Source organism: Geotrypetes seraphini, chromosome 1, assembly GCF_902459505.1.
Source record: "Geotrypetes seraphini chromosome 1, aGeoSer1.1, whole genome shotgun sequence".
Taxonomy (NCBI): domain Eukaryota; kingdom Metazoa; phylum Chordata; class Amphibia; order Gymnophiona; family Dermophiidae; genus Geotrypetes; species Geotrypetes seraphini.
Window position 1 is genome coordinate 163,600,303 of NC_047084.1, and position 27,421 is coordinate 163,627,723.

Genomic DNA, 27,421 nt, shown 5'->3' on the forward strand with positions numbered 1-27,421 from the left:
CCTGCCCATCTACCACCAAACGGCCATACACAGACACAGACCGTGCAAGTCTGCCCAGTAACTGGCCTAGTTCAATATTTAATATTATTTTCTGATTCTAAATCTTCTGTGTTCATCCCATGCTTCTTTGAACTCAGTCACAGTTTTACTCTCCACCACCTCTCTCGGGAGTGCATTCCAGGCATCCACTACCCTCTCCGTAAAGTAGAATTTCCTAACATTGCCCCTGAATCTACCACCCCTCAACCTCAAATTATGTCCTCTGGTTTTACCATTTTCCTTTCTCTGGAAAATATTTTGTTCTACGTTAATACCCTTCAAGTATTTGAACGTCTGAATCATATCTCCCCTGTCTCTCCTTTCCTCTAGGGCACAGGTGTCGAAGTCGGTCCTCGAGGGCCACAATCCAGTCGGGTTTTCAGAATTTCCCCAATGAATATGCATTGAAAGCAGTGCATGCACATAGATCTCATGCATATTCATTGGGGAAATCTTGAAAACCCGACTGGATTGCGGCCCTCGAGGACCGACTTCGACACCCCTGCTCTAGGGTATACATATTCAGGGCTTCCAGTCTCTCCTCATACGTCTTCTGGCGCAAGCCTCCTATCATTTGTACTCCTCTGTGTCATTACTATGTATTATTTATTTTTAATTTGATATATGCATAGAAAGGTGCTTTGGTTCACTGAGGCCTATTTATTAAAAAAAAAAACAACCCAAAAAACCCCTAATTTTTTTATTTAAAAGTTCTTCACAAAAGTAGAGAAGCCACCCATAGTTTCATCTTTTATTGGCTGGGAAAATGAACCAATGAATCTGATTTGTGGAGAACTTTCTCTTCTCCTGTTTATATTTAACAGGCCCCATTTGTAAATTTCAGTGTTCATAAGTTCTTTCCTCCCCTCAATACCACATAAGATCAAAGATGAAAGAGAACCGCTTTTAAGAAGCGACCCCCTTTGTCTCCTCCTTCCCCGCTCTTCCCTCCCTTTAAAATATTTTTTTTACTTCAATGTATTTTTGACTTTCCTAACCCTAGTTCCTCCTGTATCAAGTCTGTCTGTGTGGGGGGAGGGCTATAGATTGATTTGTTTCTTGAAAGAATATTAAGTGATGTCTTAAATATAAAATGTATTTAATTTGTATTGCACTTATTGAAAATATTGAAAATTAATAAAGAATTTATTTTAAAAAAAAGCCTGTTTGTGCCTCATCTTCTACTCATGTCTTAATTAATAATGCCCCCATTCTTTTAGAACTGTCCCCTAATTTTAATATGTTATTTATAATATTGTAAACCGACCAGATACTTGTTGATGGTCAGTATATCAAATAATGAATAAACTTGGATCATACTATGTCTTGGTCGGTATGCCATTTCCAAATGACATAAATTTGTCATGTTTGTTGCCAAGTTAGTTAACTGTTTAATAACAAAATGTCCATTTCCAAATTTCTACTGATCACAGGTTGGGGTGCTTGGTTGAAATTTATTCAGTTTAAGGGGTACTTGGTTTGAAGAAATTGGGAAACACTAATCTAAGATTATGAGTAATAGGTGAGTAAGGATATTGTAGGAATGCTTGTTCTGAAGCGACAGCAGGCAGGCATGGGAGAACTGCTTTGATGCCTGTTTGTGCTACCGATGTTATTAAGGGAGGAGGAGGGAAAATGAATGCTGTTTTCTCCTTGGGTAAACTGTGCCTTAAATTTTCATCTTTCAATTTTGCAATCTCACCAAATACTGAGGACAGAGGATGAAATTTAGGCTCCCAGCTGAGTAGGTAATCCCAATTAAAGCTATCTCTCAAACCCTCATTAGAGGCTACTAGGTATATAATGGATCTATAATTTGTATCTTGACCATTAGGTGTAAAGATGCCTTCTATTACAGCTGTCTCTTTTATTTCTATCTTGTGAGATGCATACGGCATTGTATTGTCACAAATGAAGCTGATATTACAGTGTTCTCTTCTACCCTTATTGCTGAAGTTGTTTGTGGTGATTACTAAATCTCTTTCCTCAGACTGGCATGACAGTTGCTCTGAGTCCCTTGGAATACCTGAGTCTGGCATGCATGAGGCTCGGTTACTCAAAGATGAATATGAGTTTTTTCTGCAATAATGTTCATTAATCATTTTAATTTCCTCATCTTCAGCAGTTCCACTTTCTGCTGAACTATGACCACTTGAGTCTGAGTTCCTGCAGTGGTTATCCATTTCTTTCTTCTTTTGAACTCCTACCAGACTCAACCATGCATCATTCTGGAACTTCTGGCAGCTGGGGTCTTTGGAACTATTATCTTTCAGGTTTGCTTTAATGCTTGGGGAAATATGTGTTTCTTTATCTCCATAAGCATTGCGCAGATCTTTTCGTTTATATCTAAGAATAAGTCCAATAAGACTAATAGCTAGTAGTAAAAACAGAAGAAAGGAAACACTGAGACTAATAGAAAAACTGTCTGCTGACACGTCAACATAAGTATCATGAGAATTTGACATATTAATTATGACTAAACAGGTTGTAGACTTGGAGTCAAGTTTTGGACTGTGAGCTTTCACCCAAAACTGAATAGTGTCAACTTTTGTCTTCCCATTGCTTTTCTTTCTAGGAAGAATTCCAGTAAGATACACTTCTCCACTTGTTTCATTCACTGAAAAAAACTGAGAATGGTTTTCCATTCTGTAATGGACAACTCCATCAAGTCCACCATCATTATCTGAAGTAGCAAGTCTCCCAACTACCTGTCCTAGTTCATTCTTCTCAGGGAGTTCAAAGAGATACTGATTCTGTGTAAAGACAGGATCAAATTCATCTGCTCCTTCAACATCTACATAAACTCTAACAGTGGCTGATGTATTACTTTTATCATTTGCCTGAACTATGAAACAGTACTTTTTCTGTTTTTCATAATCAAGTATTTGCTTTGTTTTGATATCCCCACTCAATGGGTCTATGACAAACTTTTCATGGTCATGAGGAGTCCCATGATTGGTTATACATGATGAGTGGACAGAATAAGTGAGAAAACCATAAGAGCCTGCATCAAAGTCTAGTGCATTAATGGAACACACCAGTGAGAAGGCTGGTAGATTTTCACGTACAAGGCAACTGAAGCTAGGAAACAGGAACAATGGGGTATAGTCATTAGCATCCAAAACACTGATGAAAAGGAGAGAGAAGGCAGTATTTTTTTTAGTAGCCCCACCATCAATAGCTTGAATAGTCAAGGAGAACTTTATCATTTCTTCATAATCCAGACTTTTAATTAACTCTATTGTGCCAGTGTTCTCATCTAGTCTGAAATGTCCTCTATCATTTCCAGAAACAATACTATACGTGATATATGCATTATCTCCCTCATCACAGTCATTTGCTGAAATGACAGTGATAGGACTTCCTACTGGGGTGCTCTCCTTGATTTGGATATGATATTCTGTGCTACTGAATACTGGAGGGTTGTCATTGGTATCAAGTATCGTAATCATTACTGTTGCTGTGGAATTTAATGGTGGTGTTCCATGATCAATGGCGAGAATGAACAGTTTATAGGTTGATATGGTTTCCCTGTCAAGGGTACTGCACAGCACAAGATTGCCAACAAGATTATAAGCATATTCTAAATGAAGAATACTAGTAACTATCTGGAACTTGTTATCTGTATTGCCACTTTCAATGGCATAGACTATATATGTATTTTCATGAGTCCAGTCATGGTCAATAGCAGAGAAGGATATCGCAGTCACTCCAACTGACGCATCTTCATTCATGCTAAGGTTATAGAATTTCTTTGTGAACTGAGGGGAATAGTTGTTAATATCTTGTATCTGTATCTCCACATATGTAATGGCAGTCAAAGCAGGAATACCATGGTCTTTGGCTTCTATAAGAAGCTGAATTCTTGAACTATTCTCCTGGTATGTTACGAATCTATCAGAGAATATGGAACCTAAAAAATATAAATTAAATAGTGCACATTTTATTATTTGGTCAAAAAATCTATAAAGATGAAATGATTTTAAAAAACCAAAACAAGTTAAAGACAATTTAAGATTTTACACATTATCAAGAATATCTCAACAGATTACCAGCATGATCAACTAAAGATTTTCTAGTTTAATTAGAGGGGTGGACCAGATCAGGAAACCAATCATAATCAATGTAACCCTTGATGCAGCCCTTATTTGGGTGAAACATGGCCCACATCAGGTGATTTTTAACTGCTTGAAATAAAGATCATCTTCAATCAGATTTGGGATCTGTTCATCTTTTCTATCATATACTGTATTTAACCTCAGACACACTAGGCGATATGTCATCCATAGCACCAACATGGACCAGCTTTCTTAGGGACTGATGCAGAAACCTACCACGAGTAGCAATATTCGTTAATGAGAAGTTTACATGAACATTAGCAAGTGAATGATGCAGAAACAGGTTTGGCATGGGAGTCAGCAACGCACAGCATATTAAAATACATGATAAGTAGATTATTAGCTATTCTGCCCTGATGCAGATAAGTGAAAAAGGAAGCAGAAAACTAATGACCCACCCCCTCCCCCCAAATTCCTGATCCTTCCCCCTGAGACGACTACCTCTGATCACCAACCCCCTCAATGCCCCCAAAAACATCCCTAGTATCTAGTAGAACCCTCCTATTCATCTCCCAACATGACCCTCCCCTCTAACTTAAAAAAAATTCCTGATGTCTAGTGGCACTCTTCCCTTACCCCTCCCTCACCCTCCTCTACTTAAAAAATGATCTAGTTTCCAGCAATATGCCATTAACCCCTCAGATTCCCCTCTTTCCTAGGATGTACCTTAAAGAGGCAGAAGCAATGCCTACTTGCTCTTGCCTTCTAGCCATCATTTAAGAAAATGGTGGTGCCTGCCCCCATGCGGTGCATCTTGTGATGCACCGCATGGGTCAGTCTGCCAAATTATTTGGTACCCTTTGCCCAGACTAACAAAGAAGGAAAAGGAACCAAAAGAATGGACTGGAATTTTCATGCAGTCCCTACTCCACTAGAGTCCCCAGTCTATTTACTGAGCTTAGAAGTCAAACTCCCTGGGAAGGCAGGAAAATTTGAGGGTCTGATATATCCTATTATCTACAGAGAACTCACACTACAGGTAAGGTCTTCAACACTGACAAACATGATGAAATCAGTCATGCTAGTGGAAATTGCATGAGGCATGACTGGGTCTGGATTATATAGGTTAGCCCAAGTAAAATTATGGGGGATTTGATTGTCAATTGAATATGTTTTGTTGAACTGTTTGTCCTAATGTGTTGTCTACTCAGGACATGTTGCCTAAACAGTCTTAGGGTGTAAAGGTATGAATGTAAATTAAGTGCAACACAAAGAAAGGGATCCACAAATCCACAATAAAGCCAATAACACCCAAAATGAAGTGCACAAGTCAGCAGAACTGGGACCTAAAATTCTTTATTCAATGAAAAACCTGACACTGCCAGTGTTTTGGCCTTCAGCCTGCTTCAGGGGTCTTTATGATTATCTGTTGTTCGGTTTCTTTTTTTTATTATACATAATTGTCCCAATATCAAATAAAACCACTATTCGCTATCATCTTCAAAGTATGTTATCTGTATTCCTTCCAGGCTATAGCAGTGTCCACTATAAAGTTTGATAAGATTCTTTTGGCAAGTATAATTCCTAATCTGTTGGTATAACAGGATATGAAAAACATTGGTTTAGAAACATGGCTGCATTCTCTCTAAGGAAGAAGGCAGTGCTCTTTTGTAATCTAGAATGTGTAGGGCTTATTTGTCTTTCTAAGCATGAGGCTTCAGGAAAACTACTCGTATTACTAATCATTTCTATTGTGCTGCTAGATGAACCACAGCACTAAACACAAACACATAAGAGATAGTCATTGCTTGAAAGAGCTTACAATCTGTTCAGTACATACTAACAGGATAAATAAGAAAAAAGTAGGAAGCACAGTATATATGGGGGCACCTCAGGGGCCTGGGCTCCCTCCATTTGGATTCAGGTTCCTTCCAAAATTGAAGCATCAAATGCATGGCTGGTGGGGATGCTCAAACCCCATCAGTTGAAGAAATTCACCATTAAAGAGTCCTCTTTCATACTGTCTGAGCATGCACAGAAGAGCTGGCATCAGAGGCTGGAGCAGCCTGCTTGCTTCCTTGTTTCTCAGGCAGCATGGCCCCAAGCTCCAGCAGAAAATGTCTTTGGCTGGTGTGGCTTGAACATCCACATCAGCAAAGGTATGAAGGGTTGCAGCAGTGGGTGGGGTGGGATGGGAGGAAGACAGAGGAAATGCTTGACCCCAAAAATCAGCTGGCTGCGATGTTTTGTATCAATTGCAATCTTTGCAGTTGCCTTTAGTCAAGCTTAGGTAAATAGCGTTGCAGTAATCCAACCGTATAACAATGGCCAATCCAGGTCACAAGTACCTGGCAAAATTCCAAAAGAATAAATCAGATTTTATACTGCTTATTCCAGGATAAGCAGTGGATTTTCCCAAGTCAAACATAATGGATTATGGACTTTTCTTATAGGAACGTGTTCAAACCTTTTTTAAATGCTGCTAAGTTAACTGCTTTTTACCACACTCTCTGGTAAAGAATTAATTACACACAGAGTGAAGAAAAATTGTCTCTAATTTTTTTAAAAATTTACTACTTAGTAGCTTCGATTCGTGCCCCCTAATCCTTATATTTTTGGAAAGGGTAAACAAGTGATTTATATCTAACCATTTCACTTCACTCAGTATTTTATAGACATAAGAACATAAGAAGTGCCATCTCCGGATCAGACCTTCAGTCCATCCAGTCCGGCGATCCGCACATGCGGAGGCCCTGCCAGGTGTACACCTGGCATAATTTTTAGTCACCCATATCCTTCTATGCCTCTCGTAAGGAGATGTGCATCTAGTTTGCTTTTGAATCCCAGGATGGTCGATTCCGCAATAACCTCCTCTGGGAGAGCATTCCTGGTGTCAACCACTCTCTGCATGAAGCAGAACTTCCTGATACTTGTCCTGAACTTGTCCCCCCTTAGCTTCATTCCGTGTCCTCTTGTTCGTGTCAAATTGGACAATGTAAATAATTTTTTCTGCTCTATTTTGTCGATTCCTTTCAGTATTTTGAAGGTCTTGATCATATCCCCTCGCAGTCTCCTTTCCTCAAGGGAGAACAATCCCAGTCTCTTAAGTCAATCCTCGTATTCCAGTTTCTCCATACCTTTTACTAGTTTCATTGCTTGTCTCTGCACCCTCTATCATATTTCTCCTCAGCCTCAGCCCTTTGATGCTGATCCTCATAAATGACTGGGAAGGAAGCTTGACAGTTTAAAAGGAGGAACAAAAGTTATAAAACAAGAAGGAAGTTGGTTAACAAAGACTCAGCTAATGGTAGTCAAACGATGAACTCTGGTAAAGGGGTAAGTGGCCTGTATAAGAACATAAGAGGTACCATACTGGGACAAGCCGAAGGTCCATAAAGTCCAGTATCCTGTTTCCAGCAGTGGCCAACCCATGTCACAAGTACATGGAAAAATTCCAAGGAGAAAAACAGATTTCATGCTGCTTATCCTAGGAATAAGCAGTGTTTTTCCCCAAGTTTCTGGACTTTTGTTTTAGGAAATTATCCAAAACTTTTTAAAACCCTACTAAGCTAACTACTTTCACCATATTCTCCAGCAACGAATTCCAGAGTTTAATTATTTGTTGAGTGAAGAAACATTTTCTCCGGTTTGTTTTAAATCTACTACTAAGTAGCTTCAACACGTGCCCCCTAGTCTTAGTATGTTTGGAAATAATAAACAAGCGAATCACATCAATCTGTTCTACTCTACTCAGTATTTTATAGACCTCTTATCATATCTCCCCCAAGACGTCTCTTCTTCAGGCTGAAGAGCTCTAGCTGCTTTAGCCTTTCCTCATAGGGAAGTTGTTCCATCCCTTTTATCATTCTTGGCACCCTTCTCTGTGTCTTTTCTAATTCCCCTATATCTTTTTTCGGATGCGGCAACCAGAACTGTACACACTGTTTGAGGTGCGGCCACACCATGGAGCAATGGAAGGGTATTACAATATTCTTGTCTTTGTTTTCCATTCCTTTCCTGATACTAACTAACATTCCATTTAACTTCTTAGTTGCCACCACACACTGACCTGAGGTTTATTCAATATATCCTCAATAATGACACCTAGATCCTTTTCCTGGGTTGCGATTCCTAACATGAAACCCTGCATCACATAGCAATAGTTTGGGTTCCTCTTTCCCTCATGCATTACATTGCACTTGCTCACATTAAGTTTCAAATTTCAAGTTTTATTAGGATTTTATATACCGCCTATCAAGGTTATCTAAGCAATTTACAATCATTAAAACATCATCTGCCATTTTGATGCCCAATCTCCTAGTCTCGTAAGGTCCTCAAGGAGTGCAACACAGATCAATGCATGGCTCAGATCTCTTCAATGTCACTATAAGTGATACTGAGGAAAGATTAGAAGACAAAAAGTGTATCTTTGCAAATGATTTGAAAATTTGCAACAAAGGAAAATGCCTAAAAGGAGAAAACATGACTTTAAAATTAAAAAAAAAAAAAAAAAAAAAGCTAAATTTAAGGAAATAAAACTTTAAACCTAAAAATGGAAATCATGTATTTGAGTTACAGAAATCTAAAAGTTAAATATATTTTTGGAGATAAAGATTAGTGTTTACCATACATGAGGATGTCCTGAGGGAGCCATCATTTATAAAGTCCTGAACATAGCCAGTGTATGTAAAAGTTAACAGTATACAGTGGAACCTTGGTTTATGAGCATAATGCGTTCCAGAAGTATGCTCGTAAACCAAATTGCTCGTATATCAAAGGGAGTTTCCCCATAGGAAGTATGGGAAACTCGCTTTGATTCGTTCCACCTCCTCCCCCCCCCCGAGGTTACTGGCGCTGCTCCATTCCCCCCCCTTGAGGCCACAGGTGCTCGTCTTGCAAAACACTCGCAAACTGGTGCACTCGTAAACCGAGGTTTGACTGTATTTTGATACATAAAGAGACATATTAATAAAGAGATTTACATAAAACTCAGTCTCTACAGGCCATCATAATGAAGCATGTTCTGCACTATAAGTCATACATACAGAGGCTGAAGGTGCAACACATGTATTTATTTATTTATTCAGGACTTGCTATACTGCCTTTAACTGAACTGGACAGAACCAAGGTGATATACAATCTAAAACACTGGAAATAGGACAAAGAACTATAATGTTTTGGATAGGAAAGAAACATCCATTACAAGGTCATTTTCAAAACAATCCAGACGTAGTAACAAAAGGGGGAGGGGAGAGAGAGGAAAGGGGAGGGCTGGGACACAGACACCAACTGATATCACCAAGGACTACATGTTTACTCAGAAAATGCTTGTTCAAAGAGAGAAGCTTTAATGGCGATTTTGAAGTTTTTGAAGTTGGGTTCTTCATGAATGTTAAGAGGAAGAGAATTGCAGAGTGCTAGAGCAGTAAAGAAAAAAACAGGCTGTCTTGTGAATTTCGAATGAGCATATCAGGGGAAGGGGAGAACTAATCAATGGTCATTTAGTGAACAGAGGATAATACGGGAAGATGTGTATGGGATAGTCAGACAATGGAGGTAGTCCAGAGACTTAAAATGTAAGGCTTTAAAGACCAAAAAGAGAATTTTAAATTTAATTGCAGATTGAACCGAAAGCCAGTGGTATTTCTTAAGTAGCAGAGAGATAAGATGGTATCTATTTACCCAACAAAGAAAATTAATTGTGCAGTTTTGGAGGGTTTGAAGTTTGTATAAAAGTCTTTGAGTAACCCGGAGTAAATGATATTACAGAAATCCAGTTTTGTCATAAAAAGAGTGAGCATGAGTATAGAGAATGTTGTCTAAGAGTAAAAAAGCAGGATTTGCTTAGGGCTGAGATTTAGGGGCAAATGACAGCTGAGAATTAAAGAGTATACCATGATAGCAGAAATATTAATTGGAACAATTTTTGTACCTAGAAGGGAAAGTTGATCTGTAGGGTGAGGTAAGTGGCCAGAAAACCCACAGGCTACTGTTTTTTATTGGGATTGAAAACAAAGTGATCATTAGAGAGTCAGTTAGCTATTTTTGTACTCTTCAGTCAGAATGGGATGATTCAGCATGGCTGTTTCATTGCAGCCATGCTGAAACGGCCACACTGAATCATCCCATGGGACACTGTGGGAGAAAGATCTGTCACGGACTCCCTGGCCTAAAGATACGCAAAACATTATCAGGATTGAGAACTAAAGATCTGCAAAACATTGCCCCCCCTTCCCCCAAATAAGGCAACTGAGGCCCATCTGCAAAATAGAAGGACAGAGGCAATTAAAGACACATTGTTCCAAGTAGGGAGCTCCGTGTGGGAGTTGTGGGGTGGCATCATCCTCTCCAAACGAGGTGACAGAGGCCCTATCTGCAAAACGGGAGCACCGTGTGGGGGTATAGTTTGGTGGAGTGTGGGGGACGGTAAAGCCCCCAACCCCCACAGCTTTCCTTACCCGGTGCCCTTCAATTCTACATTTCATGGCTTATTTAGCACTGAAATGGCCACAATGATATGGCTACACTGAACTAGCAGTGCCGAAACAGCCGCAATGAATCATCCTAGATCCCCTGTTGCAGGTTTTCGGATCTCGCTGTGTCTTGTCAGGTAGAAAACACATGTTCACGTTTCAGCCACAATGCTATGGCTTTCTTCAGGGTATGCTGTGAGGTCTTTAAACCCACCAGAGACTTTTCCATTCTATGGAAAAAGAGACCAACTCGCTTTTACAACAAAATTCAAATTTCTGACCAACTGACTTCCCCGCCAAAATTCAAATTGGTGGACTGCCCTGTTCCCTATCAGGTCAATGAACCCACTATTTACAAAGACACACTGCAGACCTCACAGTATACCCTGAAGAAAGCCACAGCATGGTGGCTGAAACGTCGGTTTTCTACCTGACAAGATGAAGCAAGACCTGGAAACCTGCAACAAGCATAATGCCAGCTGGGGAAACCCTGAGAGAACATCCTAGACCCCTCTTCAGTAAAGAGCTGCACTGGAACAGGGATTGTGGGAATCCCGCTGGTATAGAAGAAGTTGCCATAGGATTCCCATGGAAGTGTAGTCAAATCTCTGGTGACTGCAGAATAAGGTTTGGCATGAACTGAGAGAGGCAACTGGAGAACAAGAATGAAGCTTAGAACGTTTGCAGAGAGACAGTCAAAACATCAGACTGAGGAACTGCTTGGCTGAATTGTGAAAAATATTCAAAAAACTACAACAGGCTATTGGGGATGAGAGGAAACAGAGGGCTGCAAGCAGTAAATAATAGTGGATATGGGTAAGATTCCATTGGAGATGGGCGAGGATGAGTTAAATTTTTGTCCCCGTGCAACTCTCTGCTCTCCAGACAAAAAAGAGATGAAAGGGGAGAAATGATATAAACATTCAAATATCTAGCAGGTTTCAATAAAGTACCAGAAGATAGCATTTTCCATTGAACAAAGCTCAAGTACAAGGGATCATTACCTGAAACAAAACAGAGAGAAGCATAAAGGAATATCAGAAAATAATTTTTCATTGAGAAGTTTGTAAATAATTGGAATGGACTACCAGCAGAAGTCACAGGAACCAAAACAGTGGCAGAATTCAAACTTGGATAAGATAGATATTAAGAAATTATAGTAGTAGAAGAAGGGAGAATAGCCCAGACCAAATAAGATTTGTGACAGCACAGAAAGCAGAAACAAATGGACAGAATGGGCAGGTCAAATAATTTGTTTATATTAACATCTTTCTATACTTCTGCAGCATCTTGGAATTGGGTGTGATAGTATGTGCGGGTGGCCAAATGGGTTGAAAAGGTGATGGCGAAAGCTTGAAGGATGCTAGAATGCATACGGAGAGGTATGGCCAGTAGGAAAATGGAGGTATTTATGCCCCTGTAAAAAAGACTCTGGTGAGACCTCATTTAGAATATCGTGCACAATTCTAGAGACCACACCTTCAAAAAGATATAAACAGCAGGATGGAGTCGGTCCAGAGGAAGACTACTAAAATGGTTGGTAGTCTTAATTATAATATGTATGGGGCCAGACTTAAAGATCTCAATATATATACTTTGGAGGGAAGGTGGGAGAGGGGAGATATGATAGAAACATTTAAATACCTACGTGGCATTAATGCGCACAAGGCAAATCTCTTTCATTTGAAAGGAAGTTCTGGAATACGAGGGCATAGGATGAAATTAAGAGATGATAGGCTCAGGAGTAATCTAAGGAAATACTTTTTTTTTTTTTTTACAGAAAGGGTGGTAGATGTGTGAAATAGTCTCCCAGTAGAGGTGGTGGAGACAAAGACTGTGTCTGAGTTCAAGAAAGTGTGAGACAGGCATATGCCCTCTGTCCTCTCCCCTCCCAGCAGTATACTGTATATGCACGATTAACCATGTACCTCTAAAATGTTATGATTGCATTGTTTCTATCTTACAATATAAAATGTACTACTACTTCTGTACCCCAAACACTGTGAATGTTCTGAGCTCCTGGGTAAAATGGGATATAAAACTGAAATAAAATAAAATCCAAGTTTCCAAGTTTATTACATATTTGATATATCGTCTATCAAAGGTTACCTAGATGGTTTACAATACTAAAGTTTAAAAGGGGGGAAAAAAAGGGTAGGCATTCATAGTTAAAATATCAACGACAGATCAGACAAAGACATAGGGTAACAAAGGAGTCCATAGGTAAGGATAAGTAAAGTACATTGAGATAAAATAAATTAAAAGGGAGGTAAAAAGGGGTGGAGATAATAATGGGGAGGGGATAGCGCTTCATAAAAGCGGTTTGTGGTTAATACTCTGGCCAGGAGTGTTGATAAGACATCCCTAAGGAAGAGGAGGAGATAGTGAATGCTGTGGATACATTCCTATCCATGGTGCCTGGAAGGGCCATTTAGCCTTTATCTGTCTTCATGTTTCTATGCTTAAATCTAGCTCTTAACCCTGAAAAGCTGAATGGAGAAAAATCATTTAAACTGCTGCCCAAGCTTAGCTTTGTATGTGAATACCATTTTATATTATAGATGGTGCATTAATGACTTAAAGATAACTTACCATTGTTTGGATCAATCCAAAATCCCTTTGATAAAGAAAGAATTTTGTAGGAAATGATTCCATTTAACTTTGAGTCTTGGTCTTTGGCTGACACTGTCAATATAAAGGTATTGGAAGGAGTCAGCTCAGGTACTGCAATCTGCAAATATAAATACATGATAATGAGTAATAACATAAAGCTACTCAAACATAATGCACAGATTAGTTCACAAAGCTGGAAGTCTAAACATTCTCTTTCAGTTCTAATATCCACTCTAATTTGTTTTATGCTGAGGTCTATCATCTGCCCCCTCAGGAAGAAACAAAATTTGGACACTATTTCAAACTTCTTTCTCAATTACTAGAGGTTACTAGAGGTAGTTCTAGTAGTGGAAAAATAAGGCCCAGTTCCAAAGGTTTCATGAGATCACTAAAACCTTTCATCCAAGGTAGGCTAGTTTTATACTAGTAAATAGCACTGAGGTTCTCCTGTTAACTATGAAAGCAGATATAACCTTGATGATGGAAGACTGGTTTATATTGTTTCCTTGGATATTAGTGCTGATTTTATGATCTAATTCTAATTGATCATTAGTCATTTATTTTTGAATAGCATGATTAAGAAATGGAGGCAGCATATTGGAATGGTTTACTTCCTATTTTACCAACACTGGAAGGTCATCTGTATGACAACTGAAAATGGTCAGTGTCATATAGGGCTCAATATTAGTGACTGTTTTGCTTAATCTACTTTTGGCACCCTTTACTGCAATTATTTGGAGCCTGGGATTTGGAGGGTTCTTTCATGCTGCTGATATCTAGGTTATTGCATATTTAAGATCCTCCAAAACTGAATTTTCTCTTTTTAATGTTTGGATATCATCTTCAAATTGCTATTGACATACTTTTTGTCTGACTCTTTCTAAGTGTAAGATTATGGGATTCAATAAACTAGATTGGAGGGTTTGGAAATTATTTGTATTGTTCTTACTTGGTTCTCTTCCTTCTTATCTGATGAGTCCAACAAGTGTTTTGGGGTAATGCTTTTTCATCTAGGTAACCTCCAAAAGCTGGTCTCCATTATCAGTAGTATTTTTCAATTTGTATTTGACCCCTATTGCTAATCTTTTAACACAACTACATGTCCATTATAGAATATATGTGATGACAATAAATCTTAATTTCCTATCATATCATCAGCTGATGATGCTTTTTTGCTAGTGAATAAATGTCTAGATGCTATCAATGACTGTATGAGATTGCCTAGGACTACGATTTGTTTATGGATTACGGATAGGTTGCTTATAATGGTTAGCAGTTCATCGAGCGCAGACATAGGAGAAGAGGGTGCTCTGTAGACTAGTATGATTGTAATTTTTTTGTCATGGCCTATTGAGAAAACGAGGCATTCTAGGTCTGGTAGTGTTATGGAGTGTATTTGGCGTGGGTTTAACTTGGATTTGACGATCGCTGCCACCCCTCCTCCTCTCTTGTTGGGACGGGAGCATGCCAGTGCTTGGTAGCCTTGAGGGCATTACGCACCCAAGGTGGCTCCATCGTTATCTTTGAGCCATGTTTCCGTCAGTAGTAGGAGGTCCCAGTTGTACTCTGTGATGGCATCTGTGAGAATGAGGTTTTTGTCGTTTACGGATCTGGCATTCACTAGGGCTGCTGCAATATTGTGTGCAATGGGGGCATATGTGTCAGTTTTGATCTTTATGAGGTTGTGGATATTGATTTTCTTGGGCTTTGCGTGGTAGCAGCTTCTTAGGTCTCCATATCGACCCTGGCCAGTGATGGTGGGTATGTGGTATGCCATCGCGGGGAGTATGAGTGTGATGGCTAGAAGGGGGCACGGTGTATTGGCTTGGTTGTGTGTTGAAGAAGTTGACTGCATGCTATAATAGGAGCCCCTAAGGGCGGAAGAGAAATGAGCTGTGAGCTCTGGGGAACAGGGGTGGGGCTTCCCACCAAGGAGGATCAGCAGAGAGATGGAGCCTAACTGTGCTGAAGTGAGAAGTTGAACTAATGGAGTCCCAGGCCCTTTAAAGGACTGAAATGAAGCAGGGTAGGCTCTGTGGAGGAAGGGGCGGAGCTTCCCGCCAAAGAGAGCTGGTCAGAGGTGGAGAATCGGTGCAGTGAGGGGGACGATTTGGTCTCCCTTCCCCTCACTGTGCTGAGATTCAAAAATGAGCCGTTGGAGCTCTGAGCCCTGTACAAGGCTGAATTGAAGCAGGGCAAGCTCTGGTGAAGAAGGGGGCAGGGCTTCCTGCCGAAGAGAGCTGGTCAGAGGTGGAGAATCGGTGCAGTGAGGGGGACGATTTGGTCTCCCTTCCCCTCACTGTGCTGAGATTGGAGCTCTGAGCCCTGTACAAGGCTGAATTGAAGCAGGGCAAGCTCTGGTGAAGAAGGGGGCAGGGCTTGGGATAAAAACCAAAAACATAAAAGAAAAAAAATAATACCTTTTTTATTGGACTAAATATAGTTTATGATTAGTTTTCGAAGGTAAACCCCTGTTGAGTCAGCCCTTAGACCCCCCTTAGGGGACACTACCTTCTTCCTCTTGAGCTCCATGATGTCTATGCCCTTTCATTTTGCCAAGCTGCACACCTAGGGTTCAGAGAAGGGTTCTCTCCCTGCAGCCAAGACCCCTGGTGGCTCTCCAGCCCTAGATACCTCAGGGGAACTAAGCCCAAGGCTCCCATACCCTTCATATGTTCTGTGAGACATGATGCATGGACGCTCCTACATGCCTATTTGGCATCTCCTACATGCAAATCTGCCCCGCTACGGAACCTAGGCTCATTCCAATTATTCTGAAAGCATCTGAAAACCTGGCTTTTCTCCAAAATGTAAAGCTATCTATTTAAAATGTAAAGCTAGCTATCCTCTTCATAACCTCTAATTTCTTATTATGTCCTTCCCTCATTTATTGAATTACCTGTAAACCGTGCCGAGCTCTATCTTTATGGAGATGATGCGTTTATACAAACTTAAGGTTTAGTTTAGTTTAGTAAAAGGATCTGAGGAGTCCATTACTATCGATTTTTGAGCTGAATCAATGATTTTGAAGCAGATGGATTTTGAAGCAGATGGAGAAAATTTGAAATAAAACTGTGAAATCTAAGATGGCCACCGCGGCAGCATTTTGGTGTCAAAAAATGGCCAAACTAAAACCCACATTTTACTGAAAGAGGGTTTATGCAGGATGAGAACCCTCTGGGCAGCCTTACAAACCTCAAAAAATTCGTTTTAGGTTCTCCCCACCCCCATGATTTTCCCATAGGTTGAAACAGTGTGTGGACTCACTATGCAATGCTGTGCTGTGTAAAGGTGCTGCAGCCTGCTTCAGCTAAGAAGGGGAGCTGGTTCCTGGAGAATAATACTGTTTTAACAGAATGTTCAGTTAAAAAAAACAAAACATCCCTTTCCTCAGAGCTATCTCCATTGACTACTACCCTCTGTCCACTTAACCAGTTCCTGACCCAGCCAGTCACTTTGGAGCCCATCCCAAGAGCATTCAGTTTATTTATTAGTCTTCTGTGTGATACACTGTCAAAGGCTTTGCTAAAATCTAAATATTCCACATCTAGGGCACTACCTTTGAAACCTCTATCCAATTCTCTGGTCACCTTGTCAAAGAAATTAATCAGATTTGTCTTACAAGACCTACCTCTAGTGAATCCATGTTGCCTCTGGTCCTGTAATCCACTGGCTCCAGAAACTTTACAATTCTCTGTTTTAAAAGCGTTTCCACTAATTTGCTTACCACAGAAGTCAGACTTACTGGCCTGTAATTTCCTACTTCTTCCTTACTTCCACTTTTGTGCAGAGGCCCCACTTCTGCCCTTCTCCAGTCCTCCTGTACCACTCCCGACTCTAAAGAAGCATTGAAATGATCAGCCAGCGGAGCCACCAGAACTTCCCTAAGTTCCTTCAGCACCCTCAGATGTACACCATCTGGCCCCATCACTTTGTCTACCTTTAATTTAGCTAGCTCCTCACGAACACAACCCTCTGAAAATCGATCAGGGTTTAGTACCTAGTCACATTTGTTTTTTGTGGTCCCACTTCCGGATCTTCAGCCATGAACACAGAACAGAAATATATGTTAAGCAATTCAGCCTTTTCTTTATCAGCTTCTACATATTCCTCCCCTTTTGAGTCTCACAATGCCATTTTCGTACTTCTTCCTATACATTTAAAAAATGTTTTGTCTCCCCGTTTTACCATGTCAGCTATTTTTTCTTCCATTTGTATCTTTGCTTTCCTGACTTGGTATCATTGTAGACAATATGATGAAACTTTCTACCCAATATGTGGTGGCGGCGACCAAAAAAGCAAACAAGATGCTAGGAATTATTTTAAAAGGGTTAGTTAACAAGACTAAGAATATTATAATGCCTCTGTATCGTTCTATGATGTGGCCTCACCTGGAGTAGCTGGTTGAGAAGGCAGTTAAAAAAAAAAAGGTGAATTCCTTGGGTTGCCAACCGGATTGAGACCAGGTTGGACCTCTACCCCTACCTAACCGCGCATGCAAAGGGGGGACGTGACACATAGCTGGCACCCTGAATGTCTTCCATAAGGATCACAACAGGTGCCAAATCAACCTGCACTCAAGCTCTTAAAAAAATCAGGGGATGAGCTAGCTTCGAGGGAAATGATCCCCGAGCTCCTAAAATGTTAAGCAGGCTAGCTAACAGGTACCACAGAGGGCTTGGCCTGCCAGTTGCAGACCCCAAGTCTGCTTCTTCTCCCAGGCAGAGTTACCCCAGAAATACTGGGAACTCTGGAGCACTGAAAGCCTCCAAAATTTGAAGAAAAAAAATGAAAAATAAAAAAAAGCTTTAAAAAGAGCAGATCAGATACACACCTTATACTACAAGCGTGCAGAAGGGGCCAACACACTCCACTGAAGAAGAAAGAGGAGTTGAAAACTGTGATTGATACCTTCTGTAAAGTATGTGGGTACTTGTCAGGCTGTGCACCCACTTGTGCAGAATGATACACCGATTGCACTAGAAAATACTGTTACGTCACACTTTTAACTACAATTAAAGGCACAGCAATCTGTCCAAAACGCTGTGGCCAGGATGGTTTGCAATACCCCATAATATGAACATATAACAACAACATTAATGTCCTTACACTGGCTGCCAATATAGCATCACATCTGATATAAAACCATGATTTTGGCAGCATTGACAGGCATGTTGTCTCCGGTACTGGCTTCAACACCACATAGCCATCAATCTACCTGACAACTATGGTCCGCAAAGTCTAACCTCAAAAAATCCACCTTGAAGAGCGAAGGAACTCTATCTTTTACATCAGAGGACCTCAATGGTGGAACCTTCTCCCAGAGCAAATTTGATTGATAACTGACCTCAAGGCATTCAAATCCTTACTAAAAACACATCTGTACAAAGATGCTTATCTCATATGTTAACCCATAAAAGAATCTCACTAAGCTGTAATGAATGAAGAATCTGAAGAACTAGAACCTGAACGTTAAAAATGAAGGTCACCTTACTATATGTATAAATGCACTGTGTCCTGTTTTCTAATAACCTACAACCCACCCTTTAACTGTAATCCCTGAAAGTTATGTTGAGTCACATTTTAAAATATGTATTTATATCTGTAATCTACCTAGAAACCGACTGATAGTGTGGAATATAAATATGTTAAACAAACATGCATGCACATATATAAGGATTAGGAATAATTTCTGGTTATTTCATTCTTGAATCAAAATATATTCTCTTTTAGAAAAGGTTCAAACCCCTAAACTGAAATAATCTTTCCAAAATTAAAATACTAAAAAGATGTTTGCAACAGCTCCAGGATTCAGACTGAACTTTGTGTTTTATTAACAAAAGCCATTTCAGATTTGAACACTACTCATTCCAGAGCAGTTCATCAAGTTAGATGATATTCAGTGTTTCCCAAAGTAACACAATACTAATAGAAGCAAGATTTTACAAAATATTCCTGCCAGCATTAGCTTTCCCCTGAGCTTCAGCTGACATTTCCAATTCTACAACATACAATGATGTTCCAGGGTCCTTGCTAACATATTTGACTCTGTATGTGTTTGCTTTGCTCTGACTGCTTGAAAGCTTCTTATAGACTCCAAAAATATTTATGCCATGCATTTCAATATTCAACTTAAACATCAATAGTTTTATAAAATATATATTTTATGATAGGTTATTTGATAACAGTTATTTTGGTACTCAAGTACTCAGTTTTGTAGCATCAGTGTTTATCTAGTACTGGCCCACCCACAACATACATTACATGCCGTTTACTTCCTCCACACTCTGAAGATAATTTTATAAAGATTTTTCCTTATGCAAAGCCTGAAAGATCTTTTACAAAACTGCAAGAATTTGTGTTCCCTTTACAAAACAGATACCTTTCTGGATTTCTTACATAGATCTCCTATTCTCTAAAAGCAAGCCCTATGGGGCCGATTCTATAAACGGAACCTAATTCGGCATGCGCCTAAAAGAATGGTGCCAACCGCATGTCAATCACACTTGGGCACCATTTACAGAATCGTGGCTAGCAGCGCCTATGTAAAAACTTAGGTGCCTGAAATGTAGGTGAGTTTTAAAGGCCTACATTTCAGGCCCCTAAGTTTTTTGGAGAATTGCGCTTAGTGGCGCCTAACTCACGCTCTCTGCCCACTTAGCCATTAAGCACCACTAAGAGTATTACAATAGGTGTCTATCTTGTATAGAATTGGATAGGCGCCTATTGCCCAATTAAAATTTTTTAAAACCAATTATTGAGGCTGTTGTGTTTTGCCTATTACATCTCTTGACGCCTAACTTTAGCTACCTTTTATAGAATCAGGCCCTATGTGCCTAAACTATCAAGATTTTCCCTCACTTCTCTCTCAAAAACAGCTGCAGAACATAGAAGCTAGCTGTCATGTCTCTCCGGCCAATAATGCTCAGAAACAATAGAAATAAAATGAAAATGACATTAAAAGTATGCAAAGTGCCCTAAATCCATACTAATGAAATAAATATTGCTATTGATCCTACAGAAATCAACAGTGAATGATTAAAAATTGTCAGATTCAATGTAAAGCAGACTTTGTAGATTCTATTTAACACAGGAATTGAGAATGTCTTTGGGTTACAGCTGGAAAGGGTGTTCTACAGGAAACAACCAGACTTTTATCTTCTTGCACAAAAATTATGCTGTTACACATTACAAATTATGCTGTGTTACACATTCTTTTGCAAATTATAAATTTTGCCTAATTGCTCAAAAGACCTCACTCACAGGCCTCTTTTCTCCTGCTCAACTGCCTCAATTTACCTGATATGAGTCCTGCATGAAAACTGGTGGGTTATCATTAACATCTAAAACCTGGATGGTTAGGTTTGTCTCTTCTTTATGTACTGAATCAGAAGCTCTGATCCACAGTTGATAGCTTGTTGTTTCTTCAAAATCCAGTGGCTTCACCAAGATAATGAGGCCACTATACCAGTCAATAGCAAATTTCATTCCTGGATTGCCATCTTCAGTAAAGCTGTATGAGAGCGTTGAGCTCAAGTCCACATCATTTGCTGATATACAAGTCACAATGTGACCAAGTGGAACATCTGAAATGGTGATATTAAAAGGAAGCAATACAGATTAGAATATTTCATGCATCCTGCTAATCCTTCAAATAATGTATCATAATATATAACCACTCACAAACGGCAAACTACTATAGTTCTGAATTAATGCTTCAGTAGCAAAACTGATAAAAATAGCAAAATATATGAGCACAGGCCGCTACAATACATATGAACTATATGGTTGCAATATACATATTGTGTGTGTGTGTTCCTTCAACATGCTATATGTATATCTATTAGTCTGAAACAATACATATCTCCATTCATTGAATTCTCTCCATACAGATCATTCTTTTCCTATTACCAATAGCATTAAATATAATGATATTCATAAAACATTTTTTTACTAAAATGCAACTGAATCATATTCTTACTTTCAGCTATATCTATTGCTTCCAGCAATGGAAAAATAGGTCCATTATCATTGACGTCCATGACTTGTATCTCTATTGTGCTTGTAGAAGAAAGCCTAGGATGCCCTCTGTCTGTTGCTTGGAGTACCAACCTGTTAATAAGAAGTCTCTTAACGTCATTTGCCAGAAGCCAGAGCAAGTGATTATCAAAAGAAGCATAATAACTGTTTTCCTTAGAGTACTGCTAGTTCTTTGGCTCTCTGGCTTTTTAAAGTTGAATTACAATTTTATTACACTTTTTGATACAGGATTGCATTAAAAACAGATTATCAAATTAATAGATAGGTTTTAAGGATAACATTTATAAGCGGATGACTAATATAGTCAAAATCAAAGTACATTAGATAGAATGTGAGCCCACCAGGACAGATAGGGAAAAATACTTGAGCACCTGAATGTAAACTACTTAGGCTATAAGTGGTATATAAATACATGAATATATAAATATTTTGTTTAATATGTGTACACTTTCTCCTTTTCCATCATATTTAAGTGCTCTAGGAGTAACCAGTACATTCTTGAAGTGTTTTACCAGATTCCTAAAAGTAAAAGGGAAATGGATTTGACATATCATCTTTCATACATGCATATACAGGTACTTTTAAAAAATGTCACTACAGATTAGCTGGCAAAGGAGATTTGGCCAATGGCCCAAGGGGTAACACATGGTCTTCCCTTTATCAATGAATTTAATTTATATCTAAGCTTTTTTTTTTTACAATTTGAAATATCTTTATTAATTTTAAACAGTACAGATGTCACCCAATAACATCCACACCTCCCTCCCAACAAAAGTACAATTGATGAATTAGGAGTTCAAGATTAAAAAGGAAAAAAAAAATAATCATACAGCATGTAATCTACAATAATCATCTAAAAGAGCCCAAACCCTCTTAAAATGTTCAACCCTACACCGTCTGACAGCAGTCACTTCCTCAAATCTATGTATTAGACAAATCCCAGCCCACCATGCAGGAAAAGAAAGAAAAGTGCTATCTTTCCATTCTGATAGAACCTGCTGAATTGCTAAACCCATAAGAGTATCAAACCATTTAGCCTTACACTTTAGAACCAAGTGAGGCAAAACAGCTGAATGCAAAATAACAATTTTATATGTCAGCTTTATATGAAATTCCCCAAACATCTTGTACTCATTGCCAAACTACATCTCAGAATGTCTTGACAACAGTACATCCAAACAACATATGGTAAAAGGTACCTACATCAGATTTACAACACAAACTAGAGCCATATGCAGACAATCTAGAAACCTTATAAAAGATCCAGTATGCCTGGTGCGCAACATAGAATAGTGACCGAGCTGATAATGCAGGCCTGCAAACTAGTGCTGCCCAATTCATGGTTCAAATCGATTCACCGATTCACTTCAGGTGAATCGATTCAAATCGATTAAAAAAAAAAAATAAATAAATCGGTCTCCCAATTCGGTGACTGACCTTCTCCCTCCTAAAGCAGGAGCGACAGAGCTACCTCTTGCTGGCTGGCCGCTGATGCTCCTGCTTTAGAGAGCGAGGGGGGAGGGTCAGTCGGGAAGTGCTGCGATGTCCAGCTTCCCCCCTGGCCTCCTATGCATCCATTTATCTAATTCCAGCAGCCAAAATGTACATTGTTATAGATGAACAAAGTAACGAGTTTCTTGAGAGGTCAGAATTCTTTGGCCTGTTCGGAATACACAGAAACTATTCCTCATACAGTCTCAAAACTTGCACAGGAGTCACACAGGTGACCAGAAGAGTAGCAAATGGCTACATGATGGAGGCACTGGATGGCAGCAACAAGTCAAATCTACCTACGCAAGTTAAATTCAAACAGATACCAAATGACAAGGATGAAATTCCCACACTGGATGCTATTTGGTATCACCCTCATCTGAAGCCCACTGCCAACCTACTCACCTCGCTTGATCCAGATGCCAAGATCCTACTTCTACTAGGAAGAGATATACCAGCCTTGTTCAGAATTCTTGAAGCAAGAGAAGGTCCAGCTGATGCTCCACATGCCTACCCACTTGCCCTGGGATTGGTGATAATAGGCGATGTCTGCCCCGACAGCACTAGAAAGCCAAGTGCCAATGCATTCGCCACCAGTGTCCTAGAAAGCAGACACACCACCATGGTTGAGCCATGCTCCAACCATGTAAGCTACCAAAGAGGCTCATAGTCAAAGGGAAGAAAGCTTTGACCCACCACTCTGCACAAGTTTCCTCAGCAGATGCAGGAGAAAGCCTGAGGAGCTCAGTGCTTCAGATCCCAAGACGAATGTAGCATCACCTGGGAACCTAGATATTAGACCCCCATGGAAGACAACAACATGCTTCTTCATTCAACCAGTCACCGAAGCGATGCTTCTCTTGCATCGTGAAGATTACAAGAAGGATGCTCACTCCAGAGACTTCTTTTTTCTTCTATGTATTGTTTTCTGTGTTGTCAGTCTCTAGTTCCAGCTCCTGTTACACTGCAAGAGAAAAGTTGTCTATACATCAGAGATGTCGAGAGAGAGCCAGAAACGAGACAGCATTTTATGACCTGCAAAAGGGGGGGGGGGGCATGATTATAAATGGCCTCAGATATGTCTCCTGAAGACTCTTCTCAAGTCAAGGTTTGGACAAGCAGATTCACTCCAATTGTGGACTCAACTCCGCGGACGCCTGCAGGGAACAGCAAAGAACCTCTATTGATTTATCACTGACATCGTGCTCCTCATACCACATAAAGAAGCATAATCACTATGGACCATACCCACCTTTGAGGATAAAAAGATTAAAAAACACTTTCTGTCTATGTTGTCTAGCTTTGTGTGCCAGCATGCGAACCTCCCGGCTCAAGGGACCGCTTCTTGTGCACCCTTCTTGATTTACGTATGCCACTACTGTGGCATTATCGGAGAATACTCGCATTGCTTTCCCTTCCAGAAGAGTCTGGAGAGTGAGAAGCGCCAGCCAAGTTGCCCAAAGCTCCAGACGACTGATCGACCAACATTTCAGATGGAGTCCACTGCCCCTGAATGGAGATATCCTCCCCGCAATGAGCACCACAACCCAACAAGCTGGCATCTGTCATAAGAGTCAACCACTCAGAAATTTGAAAAAGCCAACCCTGCCAAAGGGCCCTCCTCCCTGAAGCCACCAGCTCAAGCCGCTGCGAGCTGGCACTGTCCAGGGGAGTGGCATCCGAAGGGGATGACACTGCAGAGACCACCAAGAGAGGAGGGACTCCTATAAAGGGCACATGTGCACTCTGTCCCAGGGGACCGCCTCCAAGGCTGCCATTGACCCCAGAACCTGCAGATAATGCCAGGTCATGGGAGCTGGACAGTCCAGGAGATCTCTGATCTGTTGTTGAAGTTTCTGTCCGAGTGCCTTGGGAAGAAACACACAACCCTGCCTGGTGTTGGAAGAGAAGGCCCAGATACTCCAGGGACTAGGAGAGCGTCAAGTGGCACTTCCTGAAGTTAACAGCACCTGCAGCAGAGACCCCGTCTCTACCGCACTTTCCCACTCCTGATGAGACAGATCCCGAATCAACCAGTTGTCCAAGAAAGGATGGACCTGGACCCCCCTGCCAGTGGACAAAAGCCGCCACAACTACCATCACCTTAGTGAAAGTGCAGGGTGCCACCGCGACGCCAAAGGGCAAAGTTGTAAACTGGAAATGCTGTTGTAGAACATGGAAAACGCAGAAACCTGCGATGCTCCGGGTAGATCGGAATATGGAGGTAAACCTCTGTGAGATCCAAGGATGCCAGAAACTCTCCTGAAGAGAAAGCAGCTATCACTATGCGCTCTGTTTCCATGTGTAAATGAGGAATCCGCAAGAAGTGATTGACCGACTTTAGATCCAGAATGGGTCTCTAATCTTCTGAGCCTTTCTGTGGCATGATGTTGATTCGTATTTTGGAACAGATTCCATCACTCCGATGTCTAAGAAGCAGAGTATTGTGGACCCTGGACTCCTTTTCTGGCTGACCTGCCGAGTCCAGAAACAAATCTGAAGGCTGGCAAAAGAGGTCTAACTTGTTCCCCTCCTGAATGATAGCCAGCACCCACTGATCCGATGAAAGTCAAGTCTACTCCTGATAAAACTGAGAAGTCGGCCTCTGATATGAGGAAGCCCCACCTGACCCCTGGTGTCATCAGGGCTTTTTAGGTACAGCCACTGCAAGGGAACCTGAGGCCTGAGAACGCCTGGAATTGTAACTGTTGTAACAGGGGCGTAGCCCTGGGAATATCTCTGGGAGGAAGAACCTGCGGATCCCTGATGACACCTGCGGGAAGAACGAAAAAGTACTACAATCCCTTCCTGATGTCTGGCGAAACTTATTCACAGGGAGAGACATAGGGTGGCACTTAGCAACACCGGTGATGAGGTCATCTAGATCATTACCAAAAAGATGCTAGTCCTTGAAAGGAAGTTAGCTTAAAGTGATCTTTGAGGCAGAATCCCCAGCCCAAAGATGGATCCAAAGAGACTGGCGTGCAGACACTGCAAAAGCAGAGACTTTACTAAAAACTTGAATGAGATCATAAAGGGCATCCGTCACATAATCCACACCATCCATCACCAGCGGAGGATAGGCATGCATCTCCACAGAGGACGCACTGCACAGTCTGGCCTGACAGGCTCATGCCATAAAGCAGCCCTGCCGCTTTGATATCTAAAGACACCACCACAGAAAGCTTTTTTTTTTCTTTTCAACATAATATCCATCCTGTGATCCTGAGAGTCCTCATCACTCCCCCCAGCACTATTCCTTAATCGCCTTCTCATACCTTACACTTTATCGAGAACACTAACGGCCTCTTTTACAAAGCCGCACTAACGGCTGCTGCAAAGCAACAGCCCCGAAGCCCTTTAAATCTCTATGGACTTTGGGGCCATTAGTGCAGCACAGCCGCTAGCGTGGCTTTGTAAAAGAGGCCTTAAGATCAACAGAACAGAATCTGCTTACCATCCCCTCTCTGAAAATTATTGGTAGAAGGCATTCAACAATTTTTTCTGCGACAGGTCCCCAGCATTGGACTGCCCTACTGGGGTACCTACGTAATGAAACTGCATTGGATAGATTCAAAGGCTCTCTAAAAAGCTTTTTATATAGGGATACCTTTGAGACTTGACTTTGTTGAATATGAGTACTTTTCCGCTCATATCATTTTTCAGCCTTAATGATCAAGCCCCTCCCTTAGATGATGTTTTAACTTCTTTTGAATATTTTTTTTTCTTCTTTTCTCTTAAACTTCTCCTGTTGTGCTTCCTCTATTTGTTCATTCTTTCTTTACTATAACATTTGTAGTTCCTCTCCTCCTCCTTTTGTATCAGCTATGTTATTTATAAGTCTGTCCAAATGTCATACATGTATGTTATTACTCCCCTGTTTTTAGATTTATAATATGCTTTGAAATTATGACAATGCATGTATATCAAATTTTAAATAAAACTTGAAACTTGAACTTCTAGGGAGGGCTTTGTACTGGAAAACCTGTGCCACGGCGGAATCTACCTTAGATTATTAAAAAACCTGCTGAAAATCAGGAGCCAGGGGATAAAGCTGAGACATAGCATTAGAAGGTCGGAAAGAGCTGTCTGAGGTATGACATTGTTCTGTCGCTGATCCGATGCCAATCTGACACAATCAATGCATCGAGAAAAACAAGATAAAGAAGCAGAGCAAACTGCAAAAAACTTCTGCATGGATTTGCTTGCAGAAATTGTAACTGGATATGTTTTCTAGCTCTCAGGCTAAGGGGGTGGAGCGTATGCTCAGAAAAGTGTTGGCTTTCTGCAACTCCCAGATTGCAGGTTGGGATTGAACACCTAGCATATGGAATCCAGAAGGGACGTAATAGAATGTCCTTTATATTTACATCTTAAAAAGCTGTAAGGGGCTACAAGTAGAAAGCAAATGAGCATACCGGGCAGAACAACAACATAAGAACATAAGAATAGCCTTACTGGGTCAGATCAATGGACCATCAAGCCTAGTAGCCCGTTCTCACGGTGGCCAATCCAGGCCACTAGTACCTGGCAGAACTCAAGGAGTAGCAATATTCCATGCTACTGTTCCAGGGCAAACAGAGGCTTTCCCCCTTAATAACAGACTATGGACTTTTCCTTGTGCTGGATTTCTCCTGCCTGGGCAATTTTCAAAAGAAAAGGAGAAATTAGGTTCTTACCTGCTAATTTACTTTCTTTTAGCCTCTC

At 40.5% G+C, this 27,421-nt stretch overlaps 1 protein-coding gene across 3 annotated transcripts in view; it reads right to left on the minus strand.

Moving 5' to 3' along the window:
• Positions 1 to 1,417: 1,417 nt before the first annotated feature.
• Positions 1,418 to 27,421, minus strand: part of DCHS2 (dachsous cadherin-related 2) — a 203,801-nt gene continuing 177,797 nt past the window's right edge. The window contains exons 17-20 of one of the 3 annotated variants that reach the window (XM_033941022.1): positions 21,165 to 21,295; positions 20,483 to 20,769; positions 13,163 to 13,301; positions 1,418 to 3,952 (exon numbers count right to left, since the gene is read on the minus strand). In XM_033941022.1, the coding sequence (XP_033796913.1) occupies positions 1,503 to 3,952; positions 13,163 to 13,301; positions 20,483 to 20,769; positions 21,165 to 21,295 (3,007 nt within the window). In that variant the 3' untranslated portion in view covers positions 1,418 to 1,502. Of the gene's footprint in view, positions 3,953 to 6,361; positions 6,446 to 13,162; positions 13,302 to 20,482; positions 20,770 to 21,164; positions 21,296 to 27,421 lie in introns of those variants that run through there. The other 2 variants (XM_033941032.1, XR_004539141.1) reach the window with 2 other exon arrangements.